The sequence below is a fragment of the Ovis aries genome, chromosome 19 (assembly GCF_016772045.2).
Source record: "Ovis aries strain OAR_USU_Benz2616 breed Rambouillet chromosome 19, ARS-UI_Ramb_v3.0, whole genome shotgun sequence".
NCBI lineage: Eukaryota > Metazoa > Chordata > Mammalia > Artiodactyla > Bovidae > Ovis > Ovis aries.
In genome coordinates, this window is record NC_056072.1 from 21,619,135 (window position 1) to 21,642,697 (window position 23,563).

At 45.0% G+C, this 23,563-nt stretch overlaps 1 protein-coding gene across 13 annotated transcripts in view; it reads right to left on the minus strand.

Annotated features, from left to right (window-relative positions):
• The window catches only part of ITPR1 (inositol 1,4,5-trisphosphate receptor type 1), a 348,286-nt gene that overhangs the window by 107,483 nt on the left and 217,240 nt on the right, over positions 1-23,563 (minus strand). For 3 of the 13 annotated variants that reach the window (XM_027958135.3, XM_027958141.3, XM_060402181.1), the window contains 5 exons: positions 19,944-19,976; positions 11,995-12,030; positions 10,771-10,818; positions 5,515-5,647; positions 3,239-3,429 (listed from right to left, as the gene is read on the minus strand). The exons of 2 other annotated variants lie outside the window; for them this stretch is intronic. In XM_027958135.3, coding sequence (XP_027813936.1) covers positions 3,239-3,429; positions 5,515-5,647; positions 10,771-10,818; positions 11,995-12,030; positions 19,944-19,976 — 441 coding nt within the window. Of the gene's footprint in view, positions 1-3,238; positions 3,430-5,514; positions 5,648-10,770; positions 10,822-11,994; positions 12,031-19,943; positions 19,977-23,563 lie in introns of all 13 variants that reach the window. 8 more of the 13 variants (XM_027958136.3, XM_060402184.1, XM_060402180.1 and 5 more) reach the window with 4 other exon arrangements.

Below are 23,563 nucleotides of genomic sequence, written 5' to 3' on the forward strand. Positions count from 1 at the left end.
GCAAGACGGAACTGAAATCACTCCCCCCGGGGGCTTCAGGGTGTCTGTCCTCAGCTGGCCCCGGACAATCTGAATTCCAGATTATTCTCTCCAGAGAAAGAGAAGCTCGGGGCTCACAGGGGGGCCTCACAAGTCAGTTCCAGGCTAGAATCAGTTTTCCCGGAGCCCCAGATTTCTAATGAGGCAGGGAGTGAGATTTTCCCAGCAACCCGTGAGACTGCAGAAGGAGAGGGAGATGGGATCAGGGGAGAACCAGCGTATGCTGAGCACTGTGCCCCGCCTCCTGGCGGGGGGCTCGCAGGCAACCCAATCCAGGCCCACCCGCCCATGAGCACACTGGCAGCTTCTCCAAGAGACAGTGGCCCGACTCCCTCAAAGGCTGGTCCTGGAACTCCACCGTGGCATTTCATCTGGAGCCTGAGCATATGAGTAATGAATGTGTGAAAACATGAAACTAATATTCATAATTACTTTACAAGATAAAGAACTTGAAGGAGAAACAGCTTCTGTGAGCCTTGCCGTCACCATCAGGGGTACACTGTCAAAAACACAGCAGCTCGCCAGTAACTCCAGACTTTGCCATGCCAGCCAGGCTCAGCCCCCTCGAGCCCTCCCCAGGCTTCCTTATTCCTTCCTTGATGGTGTCTTGTCTTCTAGACTCAGTAAAAAAACCTCCAGAGACAATGGGGACAGAGAGACCCTCTGATCTTCTCACTTCTAGCATCCCCTCAGCGACACATCGGCCAACAGGCATTAGCTATACATGAGTCCAAGGTGCCAGGTGTGAGGCGGGAAGGTGCAGAGTCTCCATTCATGACATCCTGTCCTCACCAGGCTGCGGGTACTTTTTCTCCCCATTTTTTTCTTTTCTACTGAGGTAGAACTTTGCTCTAGAAAGCATACCAGTTCTGTTAGAATAGGCTTATACCCACATAACCAGCACAGGTAAACCACACCGGAGAACATCTCCAACACCCCGAAATATCCCCTTATGCACCTCCTAAAACATATCCTCTCTTGCGATATGACCAAGGCTACCACACATTCATTTTGAATTCAGGCTTTCATTAGCTCTCTCCAAATAACTTCTGATTAACTTTTAAATTATTGGACTGTGCTTCTTTTAAATTACTGGATTCCTTCTAGACTCTGCTTCGCTCAATTTATCTGTCAGATCTGTAGTTCTCTGTTACAGCTCTGAGACCTCTTGAGGGGCTGCCTGCCCCCAATATATCCCCAGCCCTGTCTCCTCCTTGTCCCGTGAGTGCACTGATCGTGCGTGCGCCACTGGGCCTCCTTGCCTTGCATGTGACCCAGCCCCCCACACCCCAGCTCCTGGCGCAATTTCCAACTTTCAGACCCACAGCCGTCCAACAGAGCCCACGTCATCCAAAAGCCTTTCATCAACCCCTTACACAGCTGTAGCTACTTCTTTCTGGGGGGGTCTGTAGTATCCTTCCCGCCTCCTGGATGGCACTGCACGCCATTCTTCCTATGTGCAAGGATACTAAGTCTTACACCCTTGCAAGATTTCAACTGCTTGAAGACTGAGCTTCCAGGATTAGTAAATTAGCACAGGTTTTTTTTGTGTTTTTTTTTTTTGTTTTTTTTTTTTTTTTTCGCTTTTTAGGAGAGGATGGAATAACCTAGGGTTTCCAACTTCTGATGTAGCCAGTAGAGAAAAACCACCACTATCAACACCACTTCAACCGAGAAAAGACACCAGAGCTTAAAATAAATTGGACAGGATATAACCTCAGAATAAACTGGTCAGATGGTCCTTCAAACTCATACATTTGATTTATGAAACTGACCACTCTGCCCTCGTTTCCACACTTGCCTGTGCCTGGAGAAAATCCTCAGAGACTGACTGGCCCCAGTGTCTGGAAACCATGGCCTGGGAGTCGCTAGAGGAGCTCCGTGCACACAGCAAGTGCTCAGTAAATGTCTAGTTTGACTGCTCCAGTCCCTGGGAGTGACATGGTTCAGAGACCAGGAGTGTACCAGCCCTGCTCCCACGCCAGCACAAGCACCCAGATAGCAGGAGCCGCTCGGAGGTGCACAGCCAGACTCACATGGGACAGAATCAAACGGCAACCCCATAGGTCACAGGTGCCCATGCAGTGGACTCTCCCACGGTACAAACCTCAACCAAGAGCAGCCCACATAATGAACTTCCCAAGTGTGTGCTGGGCAAGGTGGGGCTGGAGGGTGAGGAGATGGGGCGGCCACAGCCACCGTGCGGGCACAGGGGGCCGGGCTGAGACCCAGGCACCCTTTCTCAGGCCCACGAGAAGAAAAGTGCTTGATACATTTGCACAAAGGACCAAAACTTCATTAATCCAGATTCTGGATTTAAATTCGAGACCAAAAGTATAAGGCTGAGTTAAATATATACATAAGGGGGAATTTTGTGGATATACACATTATATCTCAATCAAAAGCTATTACCAAAATATGTGTGTCTGTGTATGTATGTACACACACACACACAGAGCTAAGTAAACCCTTATTCAGAGCCAACAAAGAATGAAGAATGTATGAAGCAGGGAGTATTACAAATATTTTAAAATATTTAAAAGAATCATCTTCACTGCCATGTCTATATGAAAATTATGTATTATTAAAATTGCTTCTTTAAGGACTTCGTCTAAGAATTCTACTCATTATTATTTTAAAATATGTATCATCATCAGCCAACAAAAAGCCATCCACTTATGTCTGACTAACCTAGCCTGGCTTTCCCCTCTTTGCACATATTAGTTCAAATTGGTTCAGTTTTATGGAGCTTTCCATTTACAAGATAAATACACAGTTAGCAGGAGCTGCAAGATTCATGGATATAATAAGTCTGATTAGCACATGTAGTTCAGGCTCCTTCTGGTCATCTGGTGATGGGATCCTCTATGATCTTTGATTACAAACTAAATATAATGCATTCAATCATTCATTGAGCACACATTTATGGATTACCCATGATGCACCAAATCCCAGGCCAATTTTCTTTGCACATCCTCAGCATTTTAGCCCCTTTGTAATGTAACCCATCTATTAGAAGCAAGTCTGAATAATGACTGAAGGACCATAGCAAGGGAGCAACAGAATTCGCTTATTCAGAACAATAGAAGTTTGTGCCCTAAGAAGGAGCTCTCTTGTCCACCAGTCTCAGCGCCACCCATCTCTGGCTCCTGGAACAGAGCCTCCAGGGACGCTCCCCGGCAGCCAGGCCGCCTCCTACCTGTATGGTGGTGTTGCCTCCTTCCAGCAGGGCGATGGCCAGAAGGATGCTTTCATGGAACACTCGGTCACTGGATGCGTTCATTATGAGGTCGATGACCAGGTTGGAGGCCCCCTCCTTGTCAAGGTGGCACTGAACCTCGGCCAGGCTCATCTCACCCCTGCTCATGGGGCTGGATCCAGAACCTCCCCCTGGAAAAGACGCAACACTGCCCTTATCAACCTCACTCAGAGCAGCTAACATTTATTGCATACTTACTGCATACCAGCATTTCATGCACTCAACGGTTTAATGATACTATCTCTCTGGACCTTTTTAACAAGCCCACAAGGCAGGTACTCATTATTAGCACCAAGATGAAGTCACTTGTACAACACCACCCAGCGCAGCTGGTAAGTAATGGAGATGGAACTTGAATGCAAACAGACTGGATGAAGGAAGAGTGATACATTTTGAGCAAAAGACCTAAAGCCATCCAGCCAAGACTCTCCCTTACATCAAAATACAACGACCTGGGCCAGAATTAAGAACCAATCCAATTTTAAGAGACAAACTAAACTTAAGCACTCTTAAGAAGGATAGCCTATACTGATCACTTTAGCCCTCTTTTTAAGAAACCCGCCCTGGCCCCAAACTCATCCTTTCACATAATTTGCGTCTGTTCACTCATTCATTCATTCACTATTGACTCAGAGCTTGGCATGGAGTCAAGAGCTGGGGATAGGGGAAGGAACCAAAAAAAGTTCACTTCATTGAGCTTCAGATGAGTCTACTTAGGAAGAGATGGCCTGTGCCACTTAGCGGAACAGATTCCAACTGGATTTAGAAAGCTTGAGAACTTCACATTATTATTCGCAAAAATTGAAATATTAATGGACATGGAGAAATGGGGCAGTCAGTTTATGAAAAACAGAAAACCATCAGTCCTTCCCTGCAGGGGTCAACTCAAACGCCACCTCCTTTACATTGCTTGTCCTTGACTGCCTAGAATCTATTGCACTTGTCATCCAAGGTGGACACCGGGTGTCACGTCTTTTCTCTGACACCTTCTTAAAGACAAATAGCTTTGAGACATTGTGGGGGAAACAGCTGCTCGACAATCACTGGGAACTTCTGGATGAGAAGCTAAGATCTGTTTCTGGGGTTCTCTGGGAGCAGATCTGCTCCACATTTTCATTTGATGAGAAGCCCAAGATTCCTCCCCAGAGGTTGCCGGGATTAGTTTATTAAGCACCAAGTGTTTCTGTGCTATGAGCAGAACCAAGCAAGGACTGGACGTTCTCAAGAGTCATCACCACAGACTAGGAATCATGCAACTCACATTTGTGCTTTGAGCATGGAGCTACCAGCCCCCTTAAAACCAACGCCATTGCCCACAGTTAATTCAATGTTTCTGCAGCTTTTACCTGTCACTGTGCTTACCATGTTTTGGGACACCTTTCAGGATGTGTTTTAAAACAATCCCATACAGGGACGCACCTGATGAAGAGAGCCGACTCACTGGAAAAGACCCTGATGCTGGGAAAGATCGAGGGCAGGAGGAGAAGGGAGCGACAGAGGATGAGATGGTTGGATGGCATCACTGACTTGACAGACATGAGTTTGAGAAAACTCTGGGAGACAGTGAGGGACAGGGAAGCCTGGTGTGCTGCATGTAGTCCACAGGGTTGCAAAGAGTTGGATATGAGTTCGCAACTGAACAAAAATAATACAGGGGTGTGTGTGTGTAAAGTCCCCTAAGGTTTGGGGAGGCACAAAGCATGACACTAGGATTAGACACACCTGCCTTAAGTTACTGCCCAGGCACCAGCAAGCTCCCTTTCCTCTGTTCAATGCCGGATAGTGGGTAACGTATAGGAGAAAAGGAGATGAAGGAGGTAAGGTGCTTGGGAAAGCCCTCGCCTTGGTACACGTGTTATAAAAGACAGCTTCCATCCTCCTCACTGCCAACAGCATCCTCATCTTATGGGGAAACATGAGTCTGAATGACCACGAGAAAATGTGCGATCAAGTTAAATTCACGGAGTCCTTCAAGTATCCCCAAGAAATTCAATGCATGGGAAAGAGGGGGAAAGCCTTAGCCAATATCACATTGCAGGGGGACATTTTTAGATACCAATTTGATGGTAGACCAAAGACAAAACAAGTTGCTAAAATAACACACTAGCAACCCAAATGCATCTGTTAGAGTCTCAACCTGCTAAGCAGAAACACGCAGCTTTGGAGTGGCACACTCAGTTCACACGTGCAGCTCATTAGCACACCATGGGGCCTACCTCCTCCCCCAGGCTTGCTGGGTCCTCCTGGCGACAGCGGGCCATTGCCAAAGCTCGTGAGGCTCTCTCTTCTTCCCGAAGGTCTGATGTTTCCATAGTAACGGTTGACCAAAATCTGCCTGAGGGCCTCACCCTTAATTCAAACAGGATAATGAAATCAGGTTCTGAATTTAATGCACAACTGAGTGACTCACATTAAAAAAAAAAAAGACAGGGGTATCCAGTTATAATTGGCTCAGTCTCAACTCCATGAAAAAATAAATTATTAATAAGAGCACTTGGAAACTTCTAAAGTTAACTTCTTCAATGTTTTCTCAGGAAATCAGATCATAAAAAAGCATCAATCTAAAATATTAAATATCTGAAAGTACTCTCTCACACTGATAAGGATAGAACATGAATCTGGAAGGATAACTAGGATTAACAAAACAAAACAAATAAAAAAGTCCCTTTGAGGTAAGTCAGTAGGATTCAGACAAATTAAAAAATTTACAGGTCAACTTCCACACAGCAATATGAAAATGTTACTCTAACCACAGGATTTATTTCCAACCGTTCTAAGTTCTTATGATATCAAGAGCAATAAATAAAATCATAAGCTGAAAGTAAGCCTTTCTTATAGAAATAGTCAATGAGCCAAATGGTAAAGAAAATAAATGCAACAGAAAATAAATTATTGGCAGATATCAGACATGTCAATCAACAAACAAGCAGCATGGATGAAAATGACATTTGAGGTTTTCTTTTAAAGAATATGGGAGGAAGGGCCTAGTTGGATATAAATGTGGGCATGAGCTGATAGTCATGGAATCTGAGTTATGAATGAGGGTTCTCAAAACTCTTCAAAACATGTATTTTGGGGATTTTTTTTTAACATTTCCATGACAAAAAACTTAAAAAATATATAAATATTAAAAGAATCCTGGGCAGGGGATAAAACAACTCTTTCCACAATTCCAACTAAAACAGAGCAAAGAAACCACTCTGATCTATTCCCAAATACTTCGCACACTGGCAAAGCAGCAGGATTCACCCTCAGCTCTAATCCATGGCAGTCTCGCTCGCTGAGGGACCACCCCACTAACTCCCAACCCGCCAGTCTGGAACTTTTTACCAGTTAAAGGCTGTACAGATTCCCCTGGACTGTTTCTGAGGGACAAAGTAGTAAGTCCTGGAGTTCCTCTGGCACATCCCGGAGAGAGGTTAAGTGAGAAGTTAGCAGAGGGAAGATGCGTTGCAATGCAGCTGGTCTCTGAAATAGATTCCAGAGTTCTATCGAAGAGACCTGCGACTATACTGAGAATCAGGAGAACTTAAAAGTGATTTGTTAAGAAGCTTCAAGAACAAGTCTGGAGATTTTGAGGAAGGTGTTTGCAAGACAAGATGGGAGGGAGCAGCATGTCCTGCGGATGGTGGAGGCCAGGGGTGCCCTGGAGGAGGCAGGACTGGGGAAGAAGGACAAAGCAGAAAGCTCAATCTGTCAAAATGATACGAGGTCCCAAGGTGAGCCAGCGGGCTTTTCTCCTTGGTTAAATTCATGCTGCTGGTCAAAGACTCCAGGGATAAGTGGGGAGATGGGGTAAACAGGAAAAGTGAGAGAAGCAGGGAGGCAAGCCTGATTTTTCAATGAAAAAGTTCAGAAATGAAAAAAATCTCATCTTTCTTCTCTCCATTCTCTCCACAAATATGCATCTCACTGTAGTTAAACAGAGAAGAATTCTTGTTAGGATAAGAAAATCACTTCGTACCTTGACCATTAGTAAATTCAAAATTCCGAGAGAACTTTCAATGAGGAAGCTATTTGTGATCCTTAAAAATACCTCCAAAATAAACTATTTTCAGTATAATGTCCTTTAATGGCTTAGGAAACCACATTTTGGTATAAGGACATAACTTTGCACCAGTACAAACATATCAACACTCTCCAAAACAGTCATCGAGAGCGGTGATTTTAAAAGGCTGACTTCACAGAAGAAACACAGATGTCAAAGGTATGGTCAAGAAAAGGAGGAATGACAAGATCACCTGCACATAGAAGATAACATTAAATACCATGTCGCTCTGTCAACTCAACGATGCATCTATTGGAGTTTCTTTCAGAAGATACAGACTTTTGAGTTCTCCCAAGAGGGATGGCTGGTAGGAAACCATCCCAGTTTTCTATGGGATCCTCTGGAGCACCACAAGAACACTGTCTGAGAGGTAAATGACGGCTGAGACCAGCGAGCTGCAGCCACAGAGAACAGCCCAGGTCTCCATCACGGCAAGACTCTGGAAGATCACAGGGCTGAATGGTCAACAGCTGAGTGACCGTCACCAGCCGACAGACATGTACTTGGCAAGGAAGACGCAACCAGAGCCCTCACCCTAGGATTCTACCTAGGACCGGACTGGCTCAGATTTTTTGCTTCTCCAGGTTTTGAGGGTCTGCAATCAAGGTGAATCTGCAATCAAGGAGGCAGGAGGTAGGGAAGGAAGCACGTGCCTTCCAGGGACACGTGGACTTCAGGAACAGGAACTTCACATTTGTGTAGCCTGGATGCCGAACTGAAGTTACCAAGGGATCTCACATTACCATTTTGCCTCTCTTTGCACAGACAAACTCTAGCGGTTACCATAGCAACCAATGCATCAAATGGTACATTTTCCCCCATAAGAGAGTATCATAAAATGTGCTCATTATGGAAACATACACACACACACATACATGCTCCACCCCACAAACTTTTAATTCTTCCCCCTTAATTATAAGGTTTTCAGCACATAAGTACCTCACCTTCTCTCCAAAAGTAAATAAATTTTAAGGCAAGGGGGGAAAAGAGAACATGTGGGGTTTGCTTTTTTTTTTTTTTAAAAAAAAAAAAAAGGAACAAGATGAGAATTGTTTCTTTTCTGAAAGAATAAAGACTGAAAATTTTAGCTTAAGAAAAAGGGAGACAGACAGTAAATGGATAAGCATCATTAAAAGTGATGTGAATCCTAGAGTGAAAACTTAGGTTCAAGGCAAATTCTGTTTTTCTGAGCTCGTGGTTTAATTTGGTAAAAATCAAAATCTACGGACAAAAGCATTTCTAATCATCTTAATATAAATTACTCAACAGCACTAAGCTGTTCACAGAGTACCAGGTTGAGAGAGCTGACTGTAGAGAAGCAAAAAATGTCACTTCCCAAACAACACCACTTCTCCGGCTTTCACATTTGGCCATGCAGCCCTTTTTTTTTTTTTTTTTTCAAAAAGAAGACTAGTTTTCTTCCCCAGCAGTTTACACCTACAGTATGCAAACAGATATCAGATGTCTGTGACATGGTAAGAAACTCCACACGCATGATTACCCAAGACTGAGAAAAGAAAGGCAAAATTTCATTTGCAGTGAAGTTTCAGCGGAAAATGGTGAAAATGGCAGGTCAGTGATGTGGAGGCAAGAAACCAGGTTCCTGCCTCACAAGTCACGCGTTTCATTCTGTCCATTCAACTAATGACTAATACACTGTGTGGAGATATACAGCCCAGCATTGAACAGGGCACCAAGAGTTAAGATCGCAAAGGAGAAAAGTGACCTTTGGGCTCCAAGGTTCCAGCCACTTAAAAGTCAGGTGCTTCAGGAAAGATCAGCCTCTCACAGGAGCAGTGAGCCTCTCACACCTTAGTCAGCACTAGGGCAGTGCCTCGATTTAAAAATACCTTTCTCTTCCTACTCCTGTTTTCTGTCAAATCACGGCCGAATCTCAGGCTGCAAGGTGACCACTGGGGTCATTCACATCCCTTCTCAGAGTCCAGCCACCCTGCTAAGTGCCTCAAGTGCATGGTTCTGGAGAAGAGTCCAGAGAGCAGGAAAGGGCGGAGACTCCTGTCCCCATTTTACAGCAGGAGGAACTGAGTTAAAAGTCCCCCAAATCACACAGTGAGCACCTGGCAAAAGCAGGCTTGACCCAGTTTCTAATTCCAGGGCTCCTGCCCTGGGGCAACATCCAACTTAGGGCAAAGGGACAGCTATGTGCCTTTACTGGCCACTGCTAAGACCCAGGACAACTCTTGAGGAACAGGCAGGGGTGGAAAAAGGCAAGGTGCTCCTGATCAATGAATGGCAGAAGGCACTGCGAGCTGGAGGGGGGAGGGCTGACTATCAAGTTCCTAGAAGCACATCTTTGGTTATCATTTGAGAAAGAACCATTGCAAGAAAAAGGAAAGGATCCAAGAAACGATGGGACTCTGCAGGTACTGAAAGCTTGTGAGCTTAGCAAAGGTGGCCCAGGCGAGCAGTCTCCAGGATGCTGATGACCACAATTTCACAGCAGCCCTTGTCACAACTGCTCACTTCCTAACCCCATGACTTGGCTAAGGTACGCAAGCTCGCTGGGTTTCAGTCTCCTCATCTGTGAAGTGGGGCTGCAGGCTGTGTCACTGGGTCACCGTCAGCATTTATAAACATTTACGCTGTGAACGTGTGTAAAAGTCAGCATAGTGACTGGCACACGATAGACACCCAGAGAACCAGGATATCTGGTATTTTCCATTGACTACACGCAATCAGGAGTCAGCATGTGGATGGTATATGTAGCCTTCTGGGAAATGGTTTAGCACTATAAGACAGTATTGACCCTTTAGCCTAGAAATCCCCCTTTTATGCCTATCCACTTGTGTACACACTTGTTCATTCCCTCGAAGGAAAATATTACAAAAGACTTGTTAATCAGCGGGAACTTTAGGCAGCTGTTAACTCTCCAGGAAGAAAATACTCAGATACGTGACAAAACCCAGGAACAAACGTTGTACACTTGGAAGAACCTCAGTGACAATGTAAGTATGTGTGTGTGTTGGCACATATTCTCACGTGTGCAAAAAAGAGGGTAGAAGGAAACAGTAAATCTTTAACAGCTTTATAGCCAGGTAGTGTAATTATGAACAGTTTTACCATTATACTTTTTTGTTTACTATACATTATCCATAATGATCACCAGTTACTCACAAAAAAAGGGTTTTTTTAAGGCTACACATAAGGAAAATCTAACCCAGCAGAAGAAGAGAGGATGTGACAAGTGACTGGGTTGTTATTTGGGACTGGCTGGAAGCAGTGTGTGAAGCGGTAGATTATATGTAGAACCATCAGTTAGCTTCATTTATACAAAAGGCTGGGACTGGTTCTGAGCCAATTAATGCTGTAACAATGACAACCACGACAAAAACTGTGTGTACGTCAGAGCGTACGGCTGAGGGCGGAGCTGCGGTCGCCACTCCCAGCTCCCACGACTACGTACCCTTTTATGATCCTCCAGCTGCCTCAGCGGTGGACTCGGTTCGAGCTCCTGCTAAGCAGGCAGAAATTCCATTTAAGTATGAGACTAAGACACCCTCAACTTCAGGATCGGTCACAAATGAAATACACAGAGAGCACGTATGCAGAGAGGACTGACACAGAAGGAGCGCAGGCCTGAGTGTGGCTTTCCCCAGACAGACACCAGTGCTCATGACCTTGGCTACTACTGAACAACTGGCCCATCCCCAGCCCCAGAGCACCGTATGAAACGTGCAGTCACATGACCAATAATGTCTGGTTAATATTTTTCGCAAACATTATGAAAACGAAGTTCAATGTTATGTACATTTACATAAACCCAAAAAGGGGGGGTAATGCAAGATGCAACCGGGGGTCCTTGTACAACTCATCCACGGATTACTGCTCAGCACATGCATGAGGACGTCAACGCGCACACTCCCAACACATACGAGAGACCTACGCTTTGCCCCAGCCCACAGCATTCTAATCAAGGCTACCAGTGCTGAAGAGCTCTGATTAGAATATTAGAGGACTGATCATTACAAAGCATGCCCACTGGAACTCAGCTCTTTGATCATCAGTTTCATTTCTAAGATCTCCTTTCAGATTGAGCACACGTTTTAGCTCTGACTCCTGTGATTCTAGAACAGTTTCAGAGAGTAAATTTTGATCCTTGGAAGGATGCCTCCCACAAAAAGCTTCTCGGTAACTTTAGACGCCTTAATGAATTCTAGTCCCGCATTTAGCAAGCTGAGCTAGCGACAGGAAGAACAGAGACAGTTTGCTGTGAAACTACTCCTTCATCAACAGCATCACCCAAACGGTAACACAGATACCCTGAACCTGAACTCTGCTTCACCTCTGCGCGGGACCCAAAGTTCTGTTTTGTGTAACAGCAGAAAGGTCTGGACCGTCCAGAGTTTCTCGGCCAAACGTTTCAAGGTGGAGATGAAGGGTTTTGTGCAAAAACCTTCAGAGAGTCATGAGCCTTCACCGGCAGGACACTGTGGCTTGAGTTCCTCAGAACTTTCTACATCAAGGGCCACCCAATTATAGCAATGATCAGATCCCAGCCAGGCTAGACATGTCCCTCCTGCACCGTCCCAAGAGACAGACACTTCACCATGACAGTTCACACCCGACCGGCAACACTGACAAGCGCCTGTATTTGCTGGGATCGCAAATACGGGTGAGTGACACACACCTCGGTGGAGTTCTCAGAATCCGGAGCTTGGGGAAGCTAGTTGGGAGTAAAAGAAGCAGGTTAGTTACAGCACATGCATCTGGTGACCACAAAGATGTCCAGAGACCAACACTTGGGGACAAAATTGACGATGAGGTAACCGGGTTGTCACACCCACTGAAGGGGGTTTCAGCTGTGGATGGCAGGGGACACCCTCACTTCTAAAATGAACTTAATGTGGTTGCGCTGGGAGAGACGACTGGCCTGAGATGGGGAAACACATCTAAATGAAAGAAAGAGAAAGCCTAGCACTGATCAAGAAGGAACTATGTCTAAATAATGAAAGATGTCAAAGGCAGAGGTATTGCACGTCTATGTTCTGTTTGTCCACAGAGGAAAAGTGATCCAGCACATGCCCCCAGGGGCTCAGAGAATGGAGGGTGGGTGGATGATGACCACAGGGGCCTCTGGTGCAGTCCCCTTCCTGGGGGCTGGAAGCCCCTGCAAGGTCTGCACCACTGCCTGCCCGTGATGAGCTTCTCCAGTGGGCATGTGCATCCTCCCAGCCTCTCCTTTCCCCATATCCTGGCCCTGCATCAGAGGGTGACACCCCATGCTCTGGCTTAGGGACAGAAAGAGTCTCTCCCCTCCTGTGGCTCTGGAAGGAGAAAGGAAGGCTCCTGGCTGCAGTTTTCTTGGCTGGTTTCTCCTCCCTCCACACACTTCCCTTGAGGCTCCAGGGATACTAGGTTCCCCAGTCTGGCCCTGCCATACCACGCGGACACCCCACACCTCTGATGACTCCTGAATTTCATTATGTCCAGCCCATAAATGAGAGACAAGATGACGGCCCTGAGGGAAAGGACTGGCCATGGAGAGGATGCGTGTAGTGGCTGAAAAGTCCATAGCTCCACGTGACGGCAGCGCCACGAATCTGGCCGCCGAAGGGCACGTGCTCAGGGCAGAGACGGATGTCGGATGGAACTGCCGGACCCGCCCTGGGCCGCGGTCACACACCAGGCATGGCTGGCGGGTTCAAGGTGCGGTCTGGGGCCATGGAGTGAAGCCAAGGCTCACACTGCCACTGAGTGACCTTGGCCTCCCTCGGCGGGGCTCCAGCAACACAGCAGACCTCTCCCGAGGCCAGAGTGCGGCTGTCGGCGGTGAGCTGGAGCAGGTGCTAAAAGCGTGGGGTGGGGGTGGGAGCTGGGAAATGCTCTGGGTTCACAACCCAGCTCAACACTTGATACCCCTTTCATGGTGTGACCCTCAAGATGGAAAAAATGCTCTTAATACAAGACTGTTATTTTGTAACCTAATAATTTCTTTTTTTTTCTATTTGCCAACAGGTAAAATGAAGTAAAGATATAAGAGGTCTCTTTAACCACAAAGATTATTTTATGAAGGACAAAGAGGCAGATGTGGAGAGTTGCTCACTCAGTTCTGGACAGAAGAGCCCTCAGACATGGTGCAACTCCACTTGCCTCAAGGAGCAACTTTCTCTCTGATGTGTTTAGCTTTCTGTTGGGGTCAGGAAGCAGAGGGTGTTAAGAGAGGACTTGAGTGTGGTGAGGGAAACAAAACCAGAGCTCAGGGGAATGCGTTCTGCAGATAATATAAATGATATCATGATCCAAGACTGCGTTTTAACTCCACCCCTGCGTTCTGTAGGCTTTAGGCTGAAGAAGTAAAGTTGCACACACATGCGCCATCTGCCCTTAGTGCAAAAAGGACACACGAGGAAAAGAAGAATGAAGGCAAGTTCCCATGCGCTTTGGAGCAGTCGGAGACACAGATGGAGAAAAGCACTATCATTCACAGTCAGCTTTGGCCACATTCCACCAACATATCCTTCATACCGATTCTATACGATCAGAACAAAAGGATTACAGGCATGGATTTACTACAGGAAGCCACACAGCTACCATCTTACTGCCTTGCCAATCAAAATAATAGTTAAAGAAAAGATGGAGTGGAACTCGTGTGTCTTCTTAAAATTCTCTTGTTTGATATCCCTTATGTCCAAAGAAGCATCTTGAATTCTTTCCGAATGTTCACAGAGTTGTTTCTAAGCACTCAAGAGATCAGTGGTTTCTGGTATGTTTAATGATTGGACTGGTACTCAACTGCCTCCCTAAACTGCTGTCATATTGGTGTTTAATTTTTGAAATGAAAATTAAGATTAATGACCTTTTCTCCTAGAATGTTACAGAAAGACCTCTGAGACAATAGAAAATGTTTGCTTCTTCAAGAACCACTATTTATTCAGGAGGACAATTTTTTAATGTTATCCACTCATAAAAAAGAATGGAAAAACCAAAAACAATGGACGGGTATTGCCTGACAGCGGCTCATGCAGGGACTGGTGCTGTATGACCTTCAGCCGGTCACTGAACCTCTCTGGGCTTCCACCGCCTGGCCTGTAGTTCAAGGAGACTGGAGCAGGTAATACAAGGATTCCTTCCAGCTAAAACATTAAGTTATGCTTGGTATATTTTCAGTAAACTTTATTCCGTAACATCAAACAGCTAAGTTCCCTAAATAACACAACCCAATAGAACACAGAATGATTTCAGGCATGGAGAAGGCCAAACCAAGCTTGGCATATGATTTGGCAAAATAACCAATGGTCTCTATTAGCACTTCCTCCTAAGAGGATTTCAGCTGTATTTCTGGGAGGATTGGCTCTTTTATGGCAGTCAGCCACAATATGGAAAAGATAAGCATATTAATTAATAAGCCATATACGTTCAAATCATAACTACATAAGCTACATAAATACATATACATACTACCCAAAGCAAAGGATAGTTCTGGTAAATGAATGAACTGACTTTCTCGGCACATTTTTATTATCAAAGTAACTTTCTTTTTAACATAAAAGATCATGCTCAGTGACCATACAGTAATGGAGACTATTCTAAGAAAAAGAGTTTGCCTGTGTTTTCCACGTCTTGTCTTTTACCACCTCACCCCACAATCAGTCAGTATATTGAGATGCTGACACCTCCAGTCAAGGTGAGGTCTCTCCAAACCAACAGCTGACTGGCAGTGATCTGACGCTATCTGGTTTTGAACTTGAAACTGACTATTGCCTTCCGTTGCCTCTTCACATTTTTCTAGGATCTTAAGTCTTCCCAGAGCTTTTAGACAAGGTTAGCAAGATCAACCTTCATAGAAAAAAAGATTTCAAATGACTGGCCTTGAAGCAGAAAGCCAGAGAATCCCAAGTCAGAGAATCCCAACTGGTTATCCTAACTACAGCACTAAAGTAGCAAGTAGACTCATGCAGGAGACGTGGAAACGCTCACTTTCTGTACATGATGTACCTACCATTTTACCCAGGGATAAATGTCTACCACAAATGAAGGGAAATTATACTTTGTCATTCTTAAAAAAGAGAAAGCCCGCAGGCTTCCCAGGGTTCCTATCTGTGGTGTGTGTACAACAGCACCCACTCGCGTGCATGCATAGCGGATACACACACGCAGGCATCTGTGTGGGCCCGACACAGGCCAGCACACGACACAGCCACTGAGACTGTTTCCTGACGTCATCAACAAGAATCCTCCCCTAGGCTTCTAGAATCTTCCTTTGAAATAAGATGTCTTCCTTTCATGGACCACCCCTAGCAGACATTGAAGACAGTTCGAGAAATGAGACTGAACATCAAATAAACAACCCAACCTTATACCTAAAGCAACAAGAAAAAGAGCAACAACAACAACAACAACAAAAAACAAGACTGTATTGTGGACCGAATTCTCAGCACAGCAAAGAGAATTTATCATCTCTAACGCCATGAATCAGTCCTTAGTTCCTTTTCACCCACTCCATCTCAGAGGAGGGGGAAAAAATAAACAAACTGCAAATGGGTCTGCAAATATGTTTGCTGCGTCCTGGCTTTCCAAGCCTTTGTAAACCACATCAAGAGAACAGAACATCCGAAAGAAAGCTGAGCAAAGAGAGAAGTTACCTAGCATTTTAGCAGGACAACTCTGAATCTTCACGTCAGCTAGCATAATACCCTTTACTAATGGCACTGGCTTTTTGAAACAAGAAATAGACATTATTTGGCTCTGATGATGCAGTTTCACCTATATTTTACAGAACAAGTTCAGAACTGAACCCAAAAGTGAAAATCATTTTTTAAAAAATGCATTCTGACTTGACTGAATTATCCAGCTTTTATCATTATGGAATCATCTCAGCATTAAAAAGAAAAAGAAAGGAAAAAACAAAAAACCCTCCCGAGATTCGGCAATAGCTTCTCTATGCTCTGAGTTGAGCTCGCTTGCTCCAGGGTTGCCAGTGTCTAACAGTAAACAGCCCCGCTGCATTTATTGGCAATTACTGTTGAAGGTCACACATCAGCAGCGAGCCTAAATTCCAGGAAAAAAAGAAGCTCTTATGTAACTGCTGCCTGAATGTTGGCAGGTGCCCAACCCAGCAGTTCACAGCGATGTAAAAAAGTAGGACACCTCCACTCTGGCTTGGACGTCATGAGAACGCCCCCTGAAGGTGAAATTGAATAATTCTTGTGTTTCTCTTTTCTCTCTCCCCCTTGCCCCCCTGCTGAATTTTATTATTGACAGGGGGCTCCCTTGCTTGCAGAAGCAGCTCTTGGTGGCACGGTGGCAGAAGCCGAGGACTTAATACTGGCAGACAGAGGCGGGCTGCAGCCACCTTAAGGAGTGGGAGCACCAATCTCACTTTTCCGTTGCAGTGAGTCACTAACAGGCTCACCTGCCAGTGGTCCTCGCCTGCTGCGAACTGACCTCCTTGCTCAGGTCCAAGTCCCTAAACTACATATTCTTGCGACCCCATGTTCTCATGATCCAAATCCTAAAGGAAATCAACTCTGAATATTCACTGGAAGGACTGATGCTGAAGCTCCAAAACTTTGGCCACTTCAAGTGAAGAGCCAACTCATTAGAAAAGACCCTGATGCTAGGAAAGATTGAAGGCAGGAGGAAAAGGCGGGGGCAGAGGATGAGATGGTTAGAGATAGCATCACTGACTCAATGGACATGAATCTGAGCAGCTTCAGGAGCCAGTGAAGGACAGGGAAGCCTGGCATGCTGCAGTCCATGGGGTCACAGAGTCAGCCTTGACCTAGTGACTGAACAACAACATGATTCCCTATACTTTACCTTCCTACATGCCTCAGTTAACATTGGCCTGTAATATTGTCTGTTGCCGTGGCAAAACCATAAACTCCAGAAGGGCAGACACTGTGCCTATTTCGGGCACTGCTGGATCCAAAACCTCTAGCAAAGCACCTAGAATGGAACAGGCACTCAAGTGTTAGATAAACAAATGCTTTGAGCAGTCACTGGTGTCTGTTTAAAGCCAAGAATGGGTGGTGGGGTGTTTTCTTTCTAGGGGTGACAGAAACATTCTATACCTCTCCCCTCATCTGTCCTCTTCCTGAACCCCAAGAAAAAGGTAAAATCAGGTGGTAATGATGGAGACCTTGCCTCTTGATTTGCAACACCAACAAAAAAATCATGATCATCATAATAAAAAAAAAAACAAAAAAGGAAACCCTCCTCTTCCTGGTTTCAAATGAAATTTCACTCCAGGAGATAGCCGAGAAGGCCTCCATCATGCACTCTTCCTACAGGCCTCTGACTCTGTCCTCACTTCACCCTCCTTTCTCAGAGCATACACAGAGACTCAGAAGATGCTGCGCTGTTTTTCCAAGCAGTTCACTGTGCCTCTTCTCTCACAACGCCCGAGAGCCCTTTATCATTGAAGAGTAGTGGTCCCTCCCCATCCCGGGGATCACGGCTCTTCCAGATATGTCATAATCCTGGCTCTCGGGCTATTCCTCAGCAGGTTTGCAGTTTTTAGGTGGGAGGCCTTGCCTGTAACGTGGGCCAGTTTCGCATTAAGTTTCTTAATGGAGTTGCCGCAGAACTCCAGCTGTGGGCTGCCGGTTTCCACCCGCACACATGGACAGCAGGCTTGGCAGGGGAAACTCAGGAGCTGTACTCATTTCCAGAACAGCCATGGATGATAAAAGGCGATCAGGCATCTCTGCTTAGAAGGCCAGATCCAAAAGCCCGAGGGCCTGGGGACAGTGTTGGTGTCCCAGGGCACTGATGGTTGCCAAGGGTAACAACAGAGCGGGGATCCACAGTTGCTTCCTCAGGGAATTTTCAAAGAATCCAAGGGGCTGCCAGAACATTCTTCTTTTATAAACAGACAGTATTCTATTTCCTAGCGTATAATTATAAACACACCTGCTCCAACTGTGGAATCTTTCCGTAAGCGAGCAATAAACTCCCAGCCAGGAGACCCAAGTTCTATCTTGAGCGAGCAAACACATCAAATGATTACTATGGTGCAAAACAGAGTATTAATAACACTGCAGACTCCGATAAGGGAAGGCTTTCCTTTCCTGACTTCATCTGTATTTAAACAAATAGGAACTCAACCTCAATACTCTAGAGGGAAAATTCAAATCTGGGAAGCATTTACAACTCTAGGTAGAAAGAAGAAGAGGCGAAGGCTGCCAACATGAAGATTCAGCCTTAGATGTTTTGCTGGCAAACAAATAACCCGGAAGAGAGAGGACTAAACAGGAAGCAGCAAGAATCACTGTAGTTAAAGGGGCGAACCCCCTGGACAGCGTGCCGTTTTCCTTGCTTCCTATTCGCCCCAGAGAAGCATGGCCTCCTCAGCTGTTCATGCTGAAAGGTTTAAGGGAAAGCCTGAGCTTGCAGGATCTACTGTGGTTGAGCAGTAAGCCCTCCAAGGCCGGCAGCTGGGCCCAGCGCTAGTTCTGCCTCCCCCGCTATCTAGCCGTGCGAACTAAGGCCACTCATGCTACCCCTCTGAGCGCCCCCATTCCTGAGGGACCTGACCAAATTCATAACCATGCATGGCACTTTCAGCTTTAAAAAGTCTGTGATTCAAATTCTCCTTAGGGGTATCTGAACCATCTCTTAATATTTCTGAAATTCTGGTGGTAGCTATTAGAGCAGGGCTTATATTCTATTTGGTACTCTATTCCATCAAAAGAAGGTATCTATTGGTCTAAAAGAGCGAACAGATATCTAAAGAAGTAGATCAGAAAATTAATTTTTTAAAGTCAGATAAAAATTTTTCCATGTGCCTCCCTTTCCTAGGCAAGTAGACTCCCTCAACTACATATATTAATTCCCCCAATTAATCCTTTCTATTATCAATTACCAAACATGTATCACATACTATAGATGTGGCAAGAAATCTTGAAAAATGTTTACAAGAGAGAAAATATTTAGGAGGCCCTCAAATCCCAAACAAGAGGGCCACTCGTGAGTCTGCAGGCTAATTCTGAGTAAACGAAACTAATTTGATACCTAAGTATAGAAACCATGAGATGACATTTCAGTTTCTCAATCTCTAGGTGGTTTTCCTAGAATTGAGAAGCCAAGGATATAGTATGTTCTGAATTCCACTGCAAGCCAGCAGCTGAGAAGTCTCGAGATCGCTGTAGAATTCACTCTGCACTTTGACCAAATTTTCTACGACCCCCTCACACTTAACACTTTCCAACATGTGGACCAAGAGAGCAGTGGTTTGTTTTTTTCTTTCACTTCTTGCAAACTGTACCCATACAGTTATTTCTTTTTGCACGAGTGCTTCACATACAGAGAGAGAAGCATCAACAATGAATTTCAGAGAACTGTAATAGCCAGCGCCAACCACAAATTCAGTTGAGCTTCTAGACAGTGAATGATGGAAATTTTATCACAGTTTAGAAAATCTTTATCTAGACTCAGATGGGCTCCAAGGACAAATGGCAAACAAACTCATGGGAAACGCTAACACAGACACAAAGGACTTGACTCACTCCCAGAGGCATGCTACACAAAGTCAGATACTAGATGCCGCACAGACTAGGGGAGAGGTCAAGAGTTCGCTGGGAGAGGGTCATGGTAACATCACCATGGGACACTTAAAAAAAATGAAATTAGGACCTCAGCATTATCCAATTCATCAATGGAGATGAGCTGGAAAAGAAAAAGGGGGGAGAAAAAGAAGGCAATGTTAGAGCAGGAAATACAAGTGAGCTACGTGTTAGAAGCGTCATCACTGTACTTCTCATCGCTAGAATGCAACCGTCTCGAGAGGTGTGGGCACTCTGGACACCACCGCACCCTGACATCTCGGGCAGGATGCTGCCACACTTCGTATACATGCCAGGTATCAAACCTCGCAGGTTCAGACTCCCTGGTGGCCCAGTGGTTGAGCCCCCATGTTCCTAATACAAGGGGAGTGGGTTCGAACCCTGGTTGGGGATCTAGGATCCCTCATGCCACACAGTGTGGCCAAGAAAAAAACAAATAAAAAACCTCGTAGGTCGCTGAACCAAGAGCCCTGAATGGCACCTTTGTACTCCCTCGTAGAGAAAACTGGAACTGGGCTGTGAACGAGGGCAAGATCCCCGGTTAAGAACCATGTCCTTTCAGAAAAGGATGGGACAGAGTCGGGTTAAAAGCTAAACTCCTATCAACTCAGCTTAGGAGAAAATTCTCTCCTTGGACTCATTATACCACTGAATGGGGGCGGGGGCTCTTGAGTCCAAACTACCGCTGAGATAAATCAGACCTAGCTTCAATTTAAGCAAGCAATAAGACCAACATGTTCCCCAGCCCAGATATTCTAAGTCCTGATACTATTGATTAAAGAGACTAGATTCCTCCAAGGTGATTAGTGCCTACCTGAGTGATATTAGGAACAATGAAATGATTTATTAGCACCAAGTTCAAAAGAAAAAACAAGAGGATTAATGACAATTATGCATGTTTAATGATAAATGGAGGATCCTTGATTTTTTTTATTATGTTTCATTAATATTTAGTTCATTTTGCTAATTTAAACTCCTACTAGAAACACTGGTAGCTGGAAATGTTAATAGTTTATTTGCCTAGAGAAAAGAAGCACTAGTAATTAACAGGGGATTGACAATTCATAAGAAATGAAAATCCTGATGTTACTTGAGGTCAAAAACTCTCTAGTAGTGTAACAGGTACCGTTATTCAGAAGAAAAATGGATTTTAAATAAATTTAGATCTTCTTTCACCTTAACTGTTGGCCTTTGAATTTCTTTCCAAAACTCTGACTCTTAAAACAAAAATATCTTAATAAAAATTGTACAGTAGGTAATAAAGCAGCCAATATATAAAATAACTATGCTTTCTCTTCAAGCAGGGCCTAGGGGCATGAATATATGCTATGAATTATAGAGAGATTTAGGGTAAATCTTAGAGATGTTTAGCAATGGGAGGTAACTATTTTTTTAAACATGGTTAAATCTGTAGATTAAAAGCAGAGTTGGCTAGGCCTTGCACACACAGAATGGTTGCAAAGCCCTGATTTTACAGTTTATTAACTTTGAATACATCGGTGAGAAAGACACAAGAATCACATGAAAATGTATCCTATCATTATTCTGGTGATCCTTTTTAATATTCCACTATATTATACTATCCTATATTATATATCAATACCACTCTCTGGTAAATACTGCTGGCCCATTTGGAGCCACCACAGTAAAAGGTAATTTAATTTCTAAATGATCATGATTTAAATTTTGTCACCATCCTCTTTGCCCAGCCCCACATTTCCAGCACATGTCACAGTCCTTGGAAGGGCACATCTTAGGCAATGGACCGGGACAAGTGCGCTGACCACTGGCTTCTCCCAGGTATGACTCTTAGGCCTGATCCCAAGCTCAGGTGATGTGAGGGCCCGCAGACCAGGACAGAGGACTGTGAGGACTCAGGGGAGGGCAGGGAGGCAGAACAACCCTGGCCATCCCAGCAGGGTGTTAGTCATGGGACAAGCTCCACTCAAGAGGCAACGAACAGGAAAACTAGGCCAAGACGACAGACACGGCACTCACACTTGCCTTTGTGTCCTGAGCACCCAGGTCAAAGGCCACTTCACTTACTTGATCAACTAATACCCACTGTGAGGGACAGGGAAGCCTGGCATGCTGCAGTCCATGGGGTCGCAGAATCAGACGTGACTTGGCGACTGAACAACATCCCCCACTGGTTTGCCTAAGAAAGGTTAGTTCTTTGGGTCTGAGTTCTTCCCACCTTTGAAAGAGCTGGCTTGTCCCGCGTGTTGTGCCTCTTTACTCAAACAGCGGCAGCCAGTAACCCATCAAAGGCATTTTCCAAAAGTCTTAGTGAAACAGGACAGAGTGCAAACTAACAACGAAACTGGAAGAAACACAAATCATTTAACGCCCCCCTGCCCCCTTTAAAGTGAAGAGTTAAGCAGCCTTTTCCCGCAGTCCGAGCGTGGGGCCAGAAACACGGCATGTCTGTGCGGTCGTTGCGGAGCTGCTGACTAGCACAGGTTTCTAGAATGTCTCCCTCGGTGGCAGAGCATTTCCCGTACTTGCTTCTAGTATTTTCACTTTGACCAGGGGGATGACAGCTCCAACCCGACGGGAAGGAACTGTCATCCTGCCTCCAAGCCCCTCTCTGCTAGGGTGTGACTAATTTCTTCACCAGATGAAGAGGGATTGAGCTGCAACCTCAGGAGCTCCTCTCAACTCTCGTAACTCTTTCACAACGACCTGCATCATCTACTGGCCTCTCGAAGCCCTGGCTCTATCGCTCTCCACAAGCTTTCTCACAGGCAAGGTGACAGCATCTTGGATCATGTCCCCAGAGGCCAAGACAGTGTTCTCCCTGTTGGCCCCCCATGGGGAGGGAAAGGCGGCAGGAAGCATACATTCCACACGGCCCCGAAGACCCCCACGCACTTTTCTGCCCAGCAACAGACTCTCAACCAACTCCTTGTACTTATACTTCCCTGTTCTAAAAAGAAAACTTACTTCAAAGTATAAGCACAACTTACAAAGTTCACTGGAGTAGAGACGCAAAGCTTACCTGAAGTGCCTCGGCTACAGAAAGAAGCAGACATTCTTAAGAGGAGAAAACTGTGGTCCCCACAGTTTAAAATCGTGTTTTCTGCCCCAAAGGTACAAATAAATTCACAGCTGGTTAAGGTCCCTTTGGTAGAGTTTATCTTATTAGGGCAAGTGAATGAGTCATTTTTTAAAAGAACACGAGTTTTTAAAACTAGAGTCAATTTTTAAAAAACACTTCAGTTCACTTGAAGGAAAACAAACATCCTGTGGAATAAATGGCTATTATTTACTTATCTGATAAGTGTATCTCTTTTACTGTCCTCCTCACCTTATCAAGGGCAAGACCTACCTGGGTGTCTACAAAGTGCAGACTGGTCATCTCATTACTTCCCATTTGTACCAGTGCTTTTATATTATTTAAACTCTATTCTGGCATATTTCCACCACTAAACTCCTCCTGAGTTCTAAACACTTATTTTCTAAGTAACATTTATTCAAGATTGAATTTGTACACTTTACAAGTTTAGATTGATGTTTAAAAGCATTGTGGTTTGGGGCCAGTGGAGGAATGTAAACTGAAAAAAGGACTGTGTACCTGTTTTATCTGCTCTTATCCAAAGATCCTCACATGTTGAATTGCTCTAATATTAAGGACAGACACTACTTAGGTTAGAAAGCAAGATTCCGACAGTGTTTTAGACTTGCAAG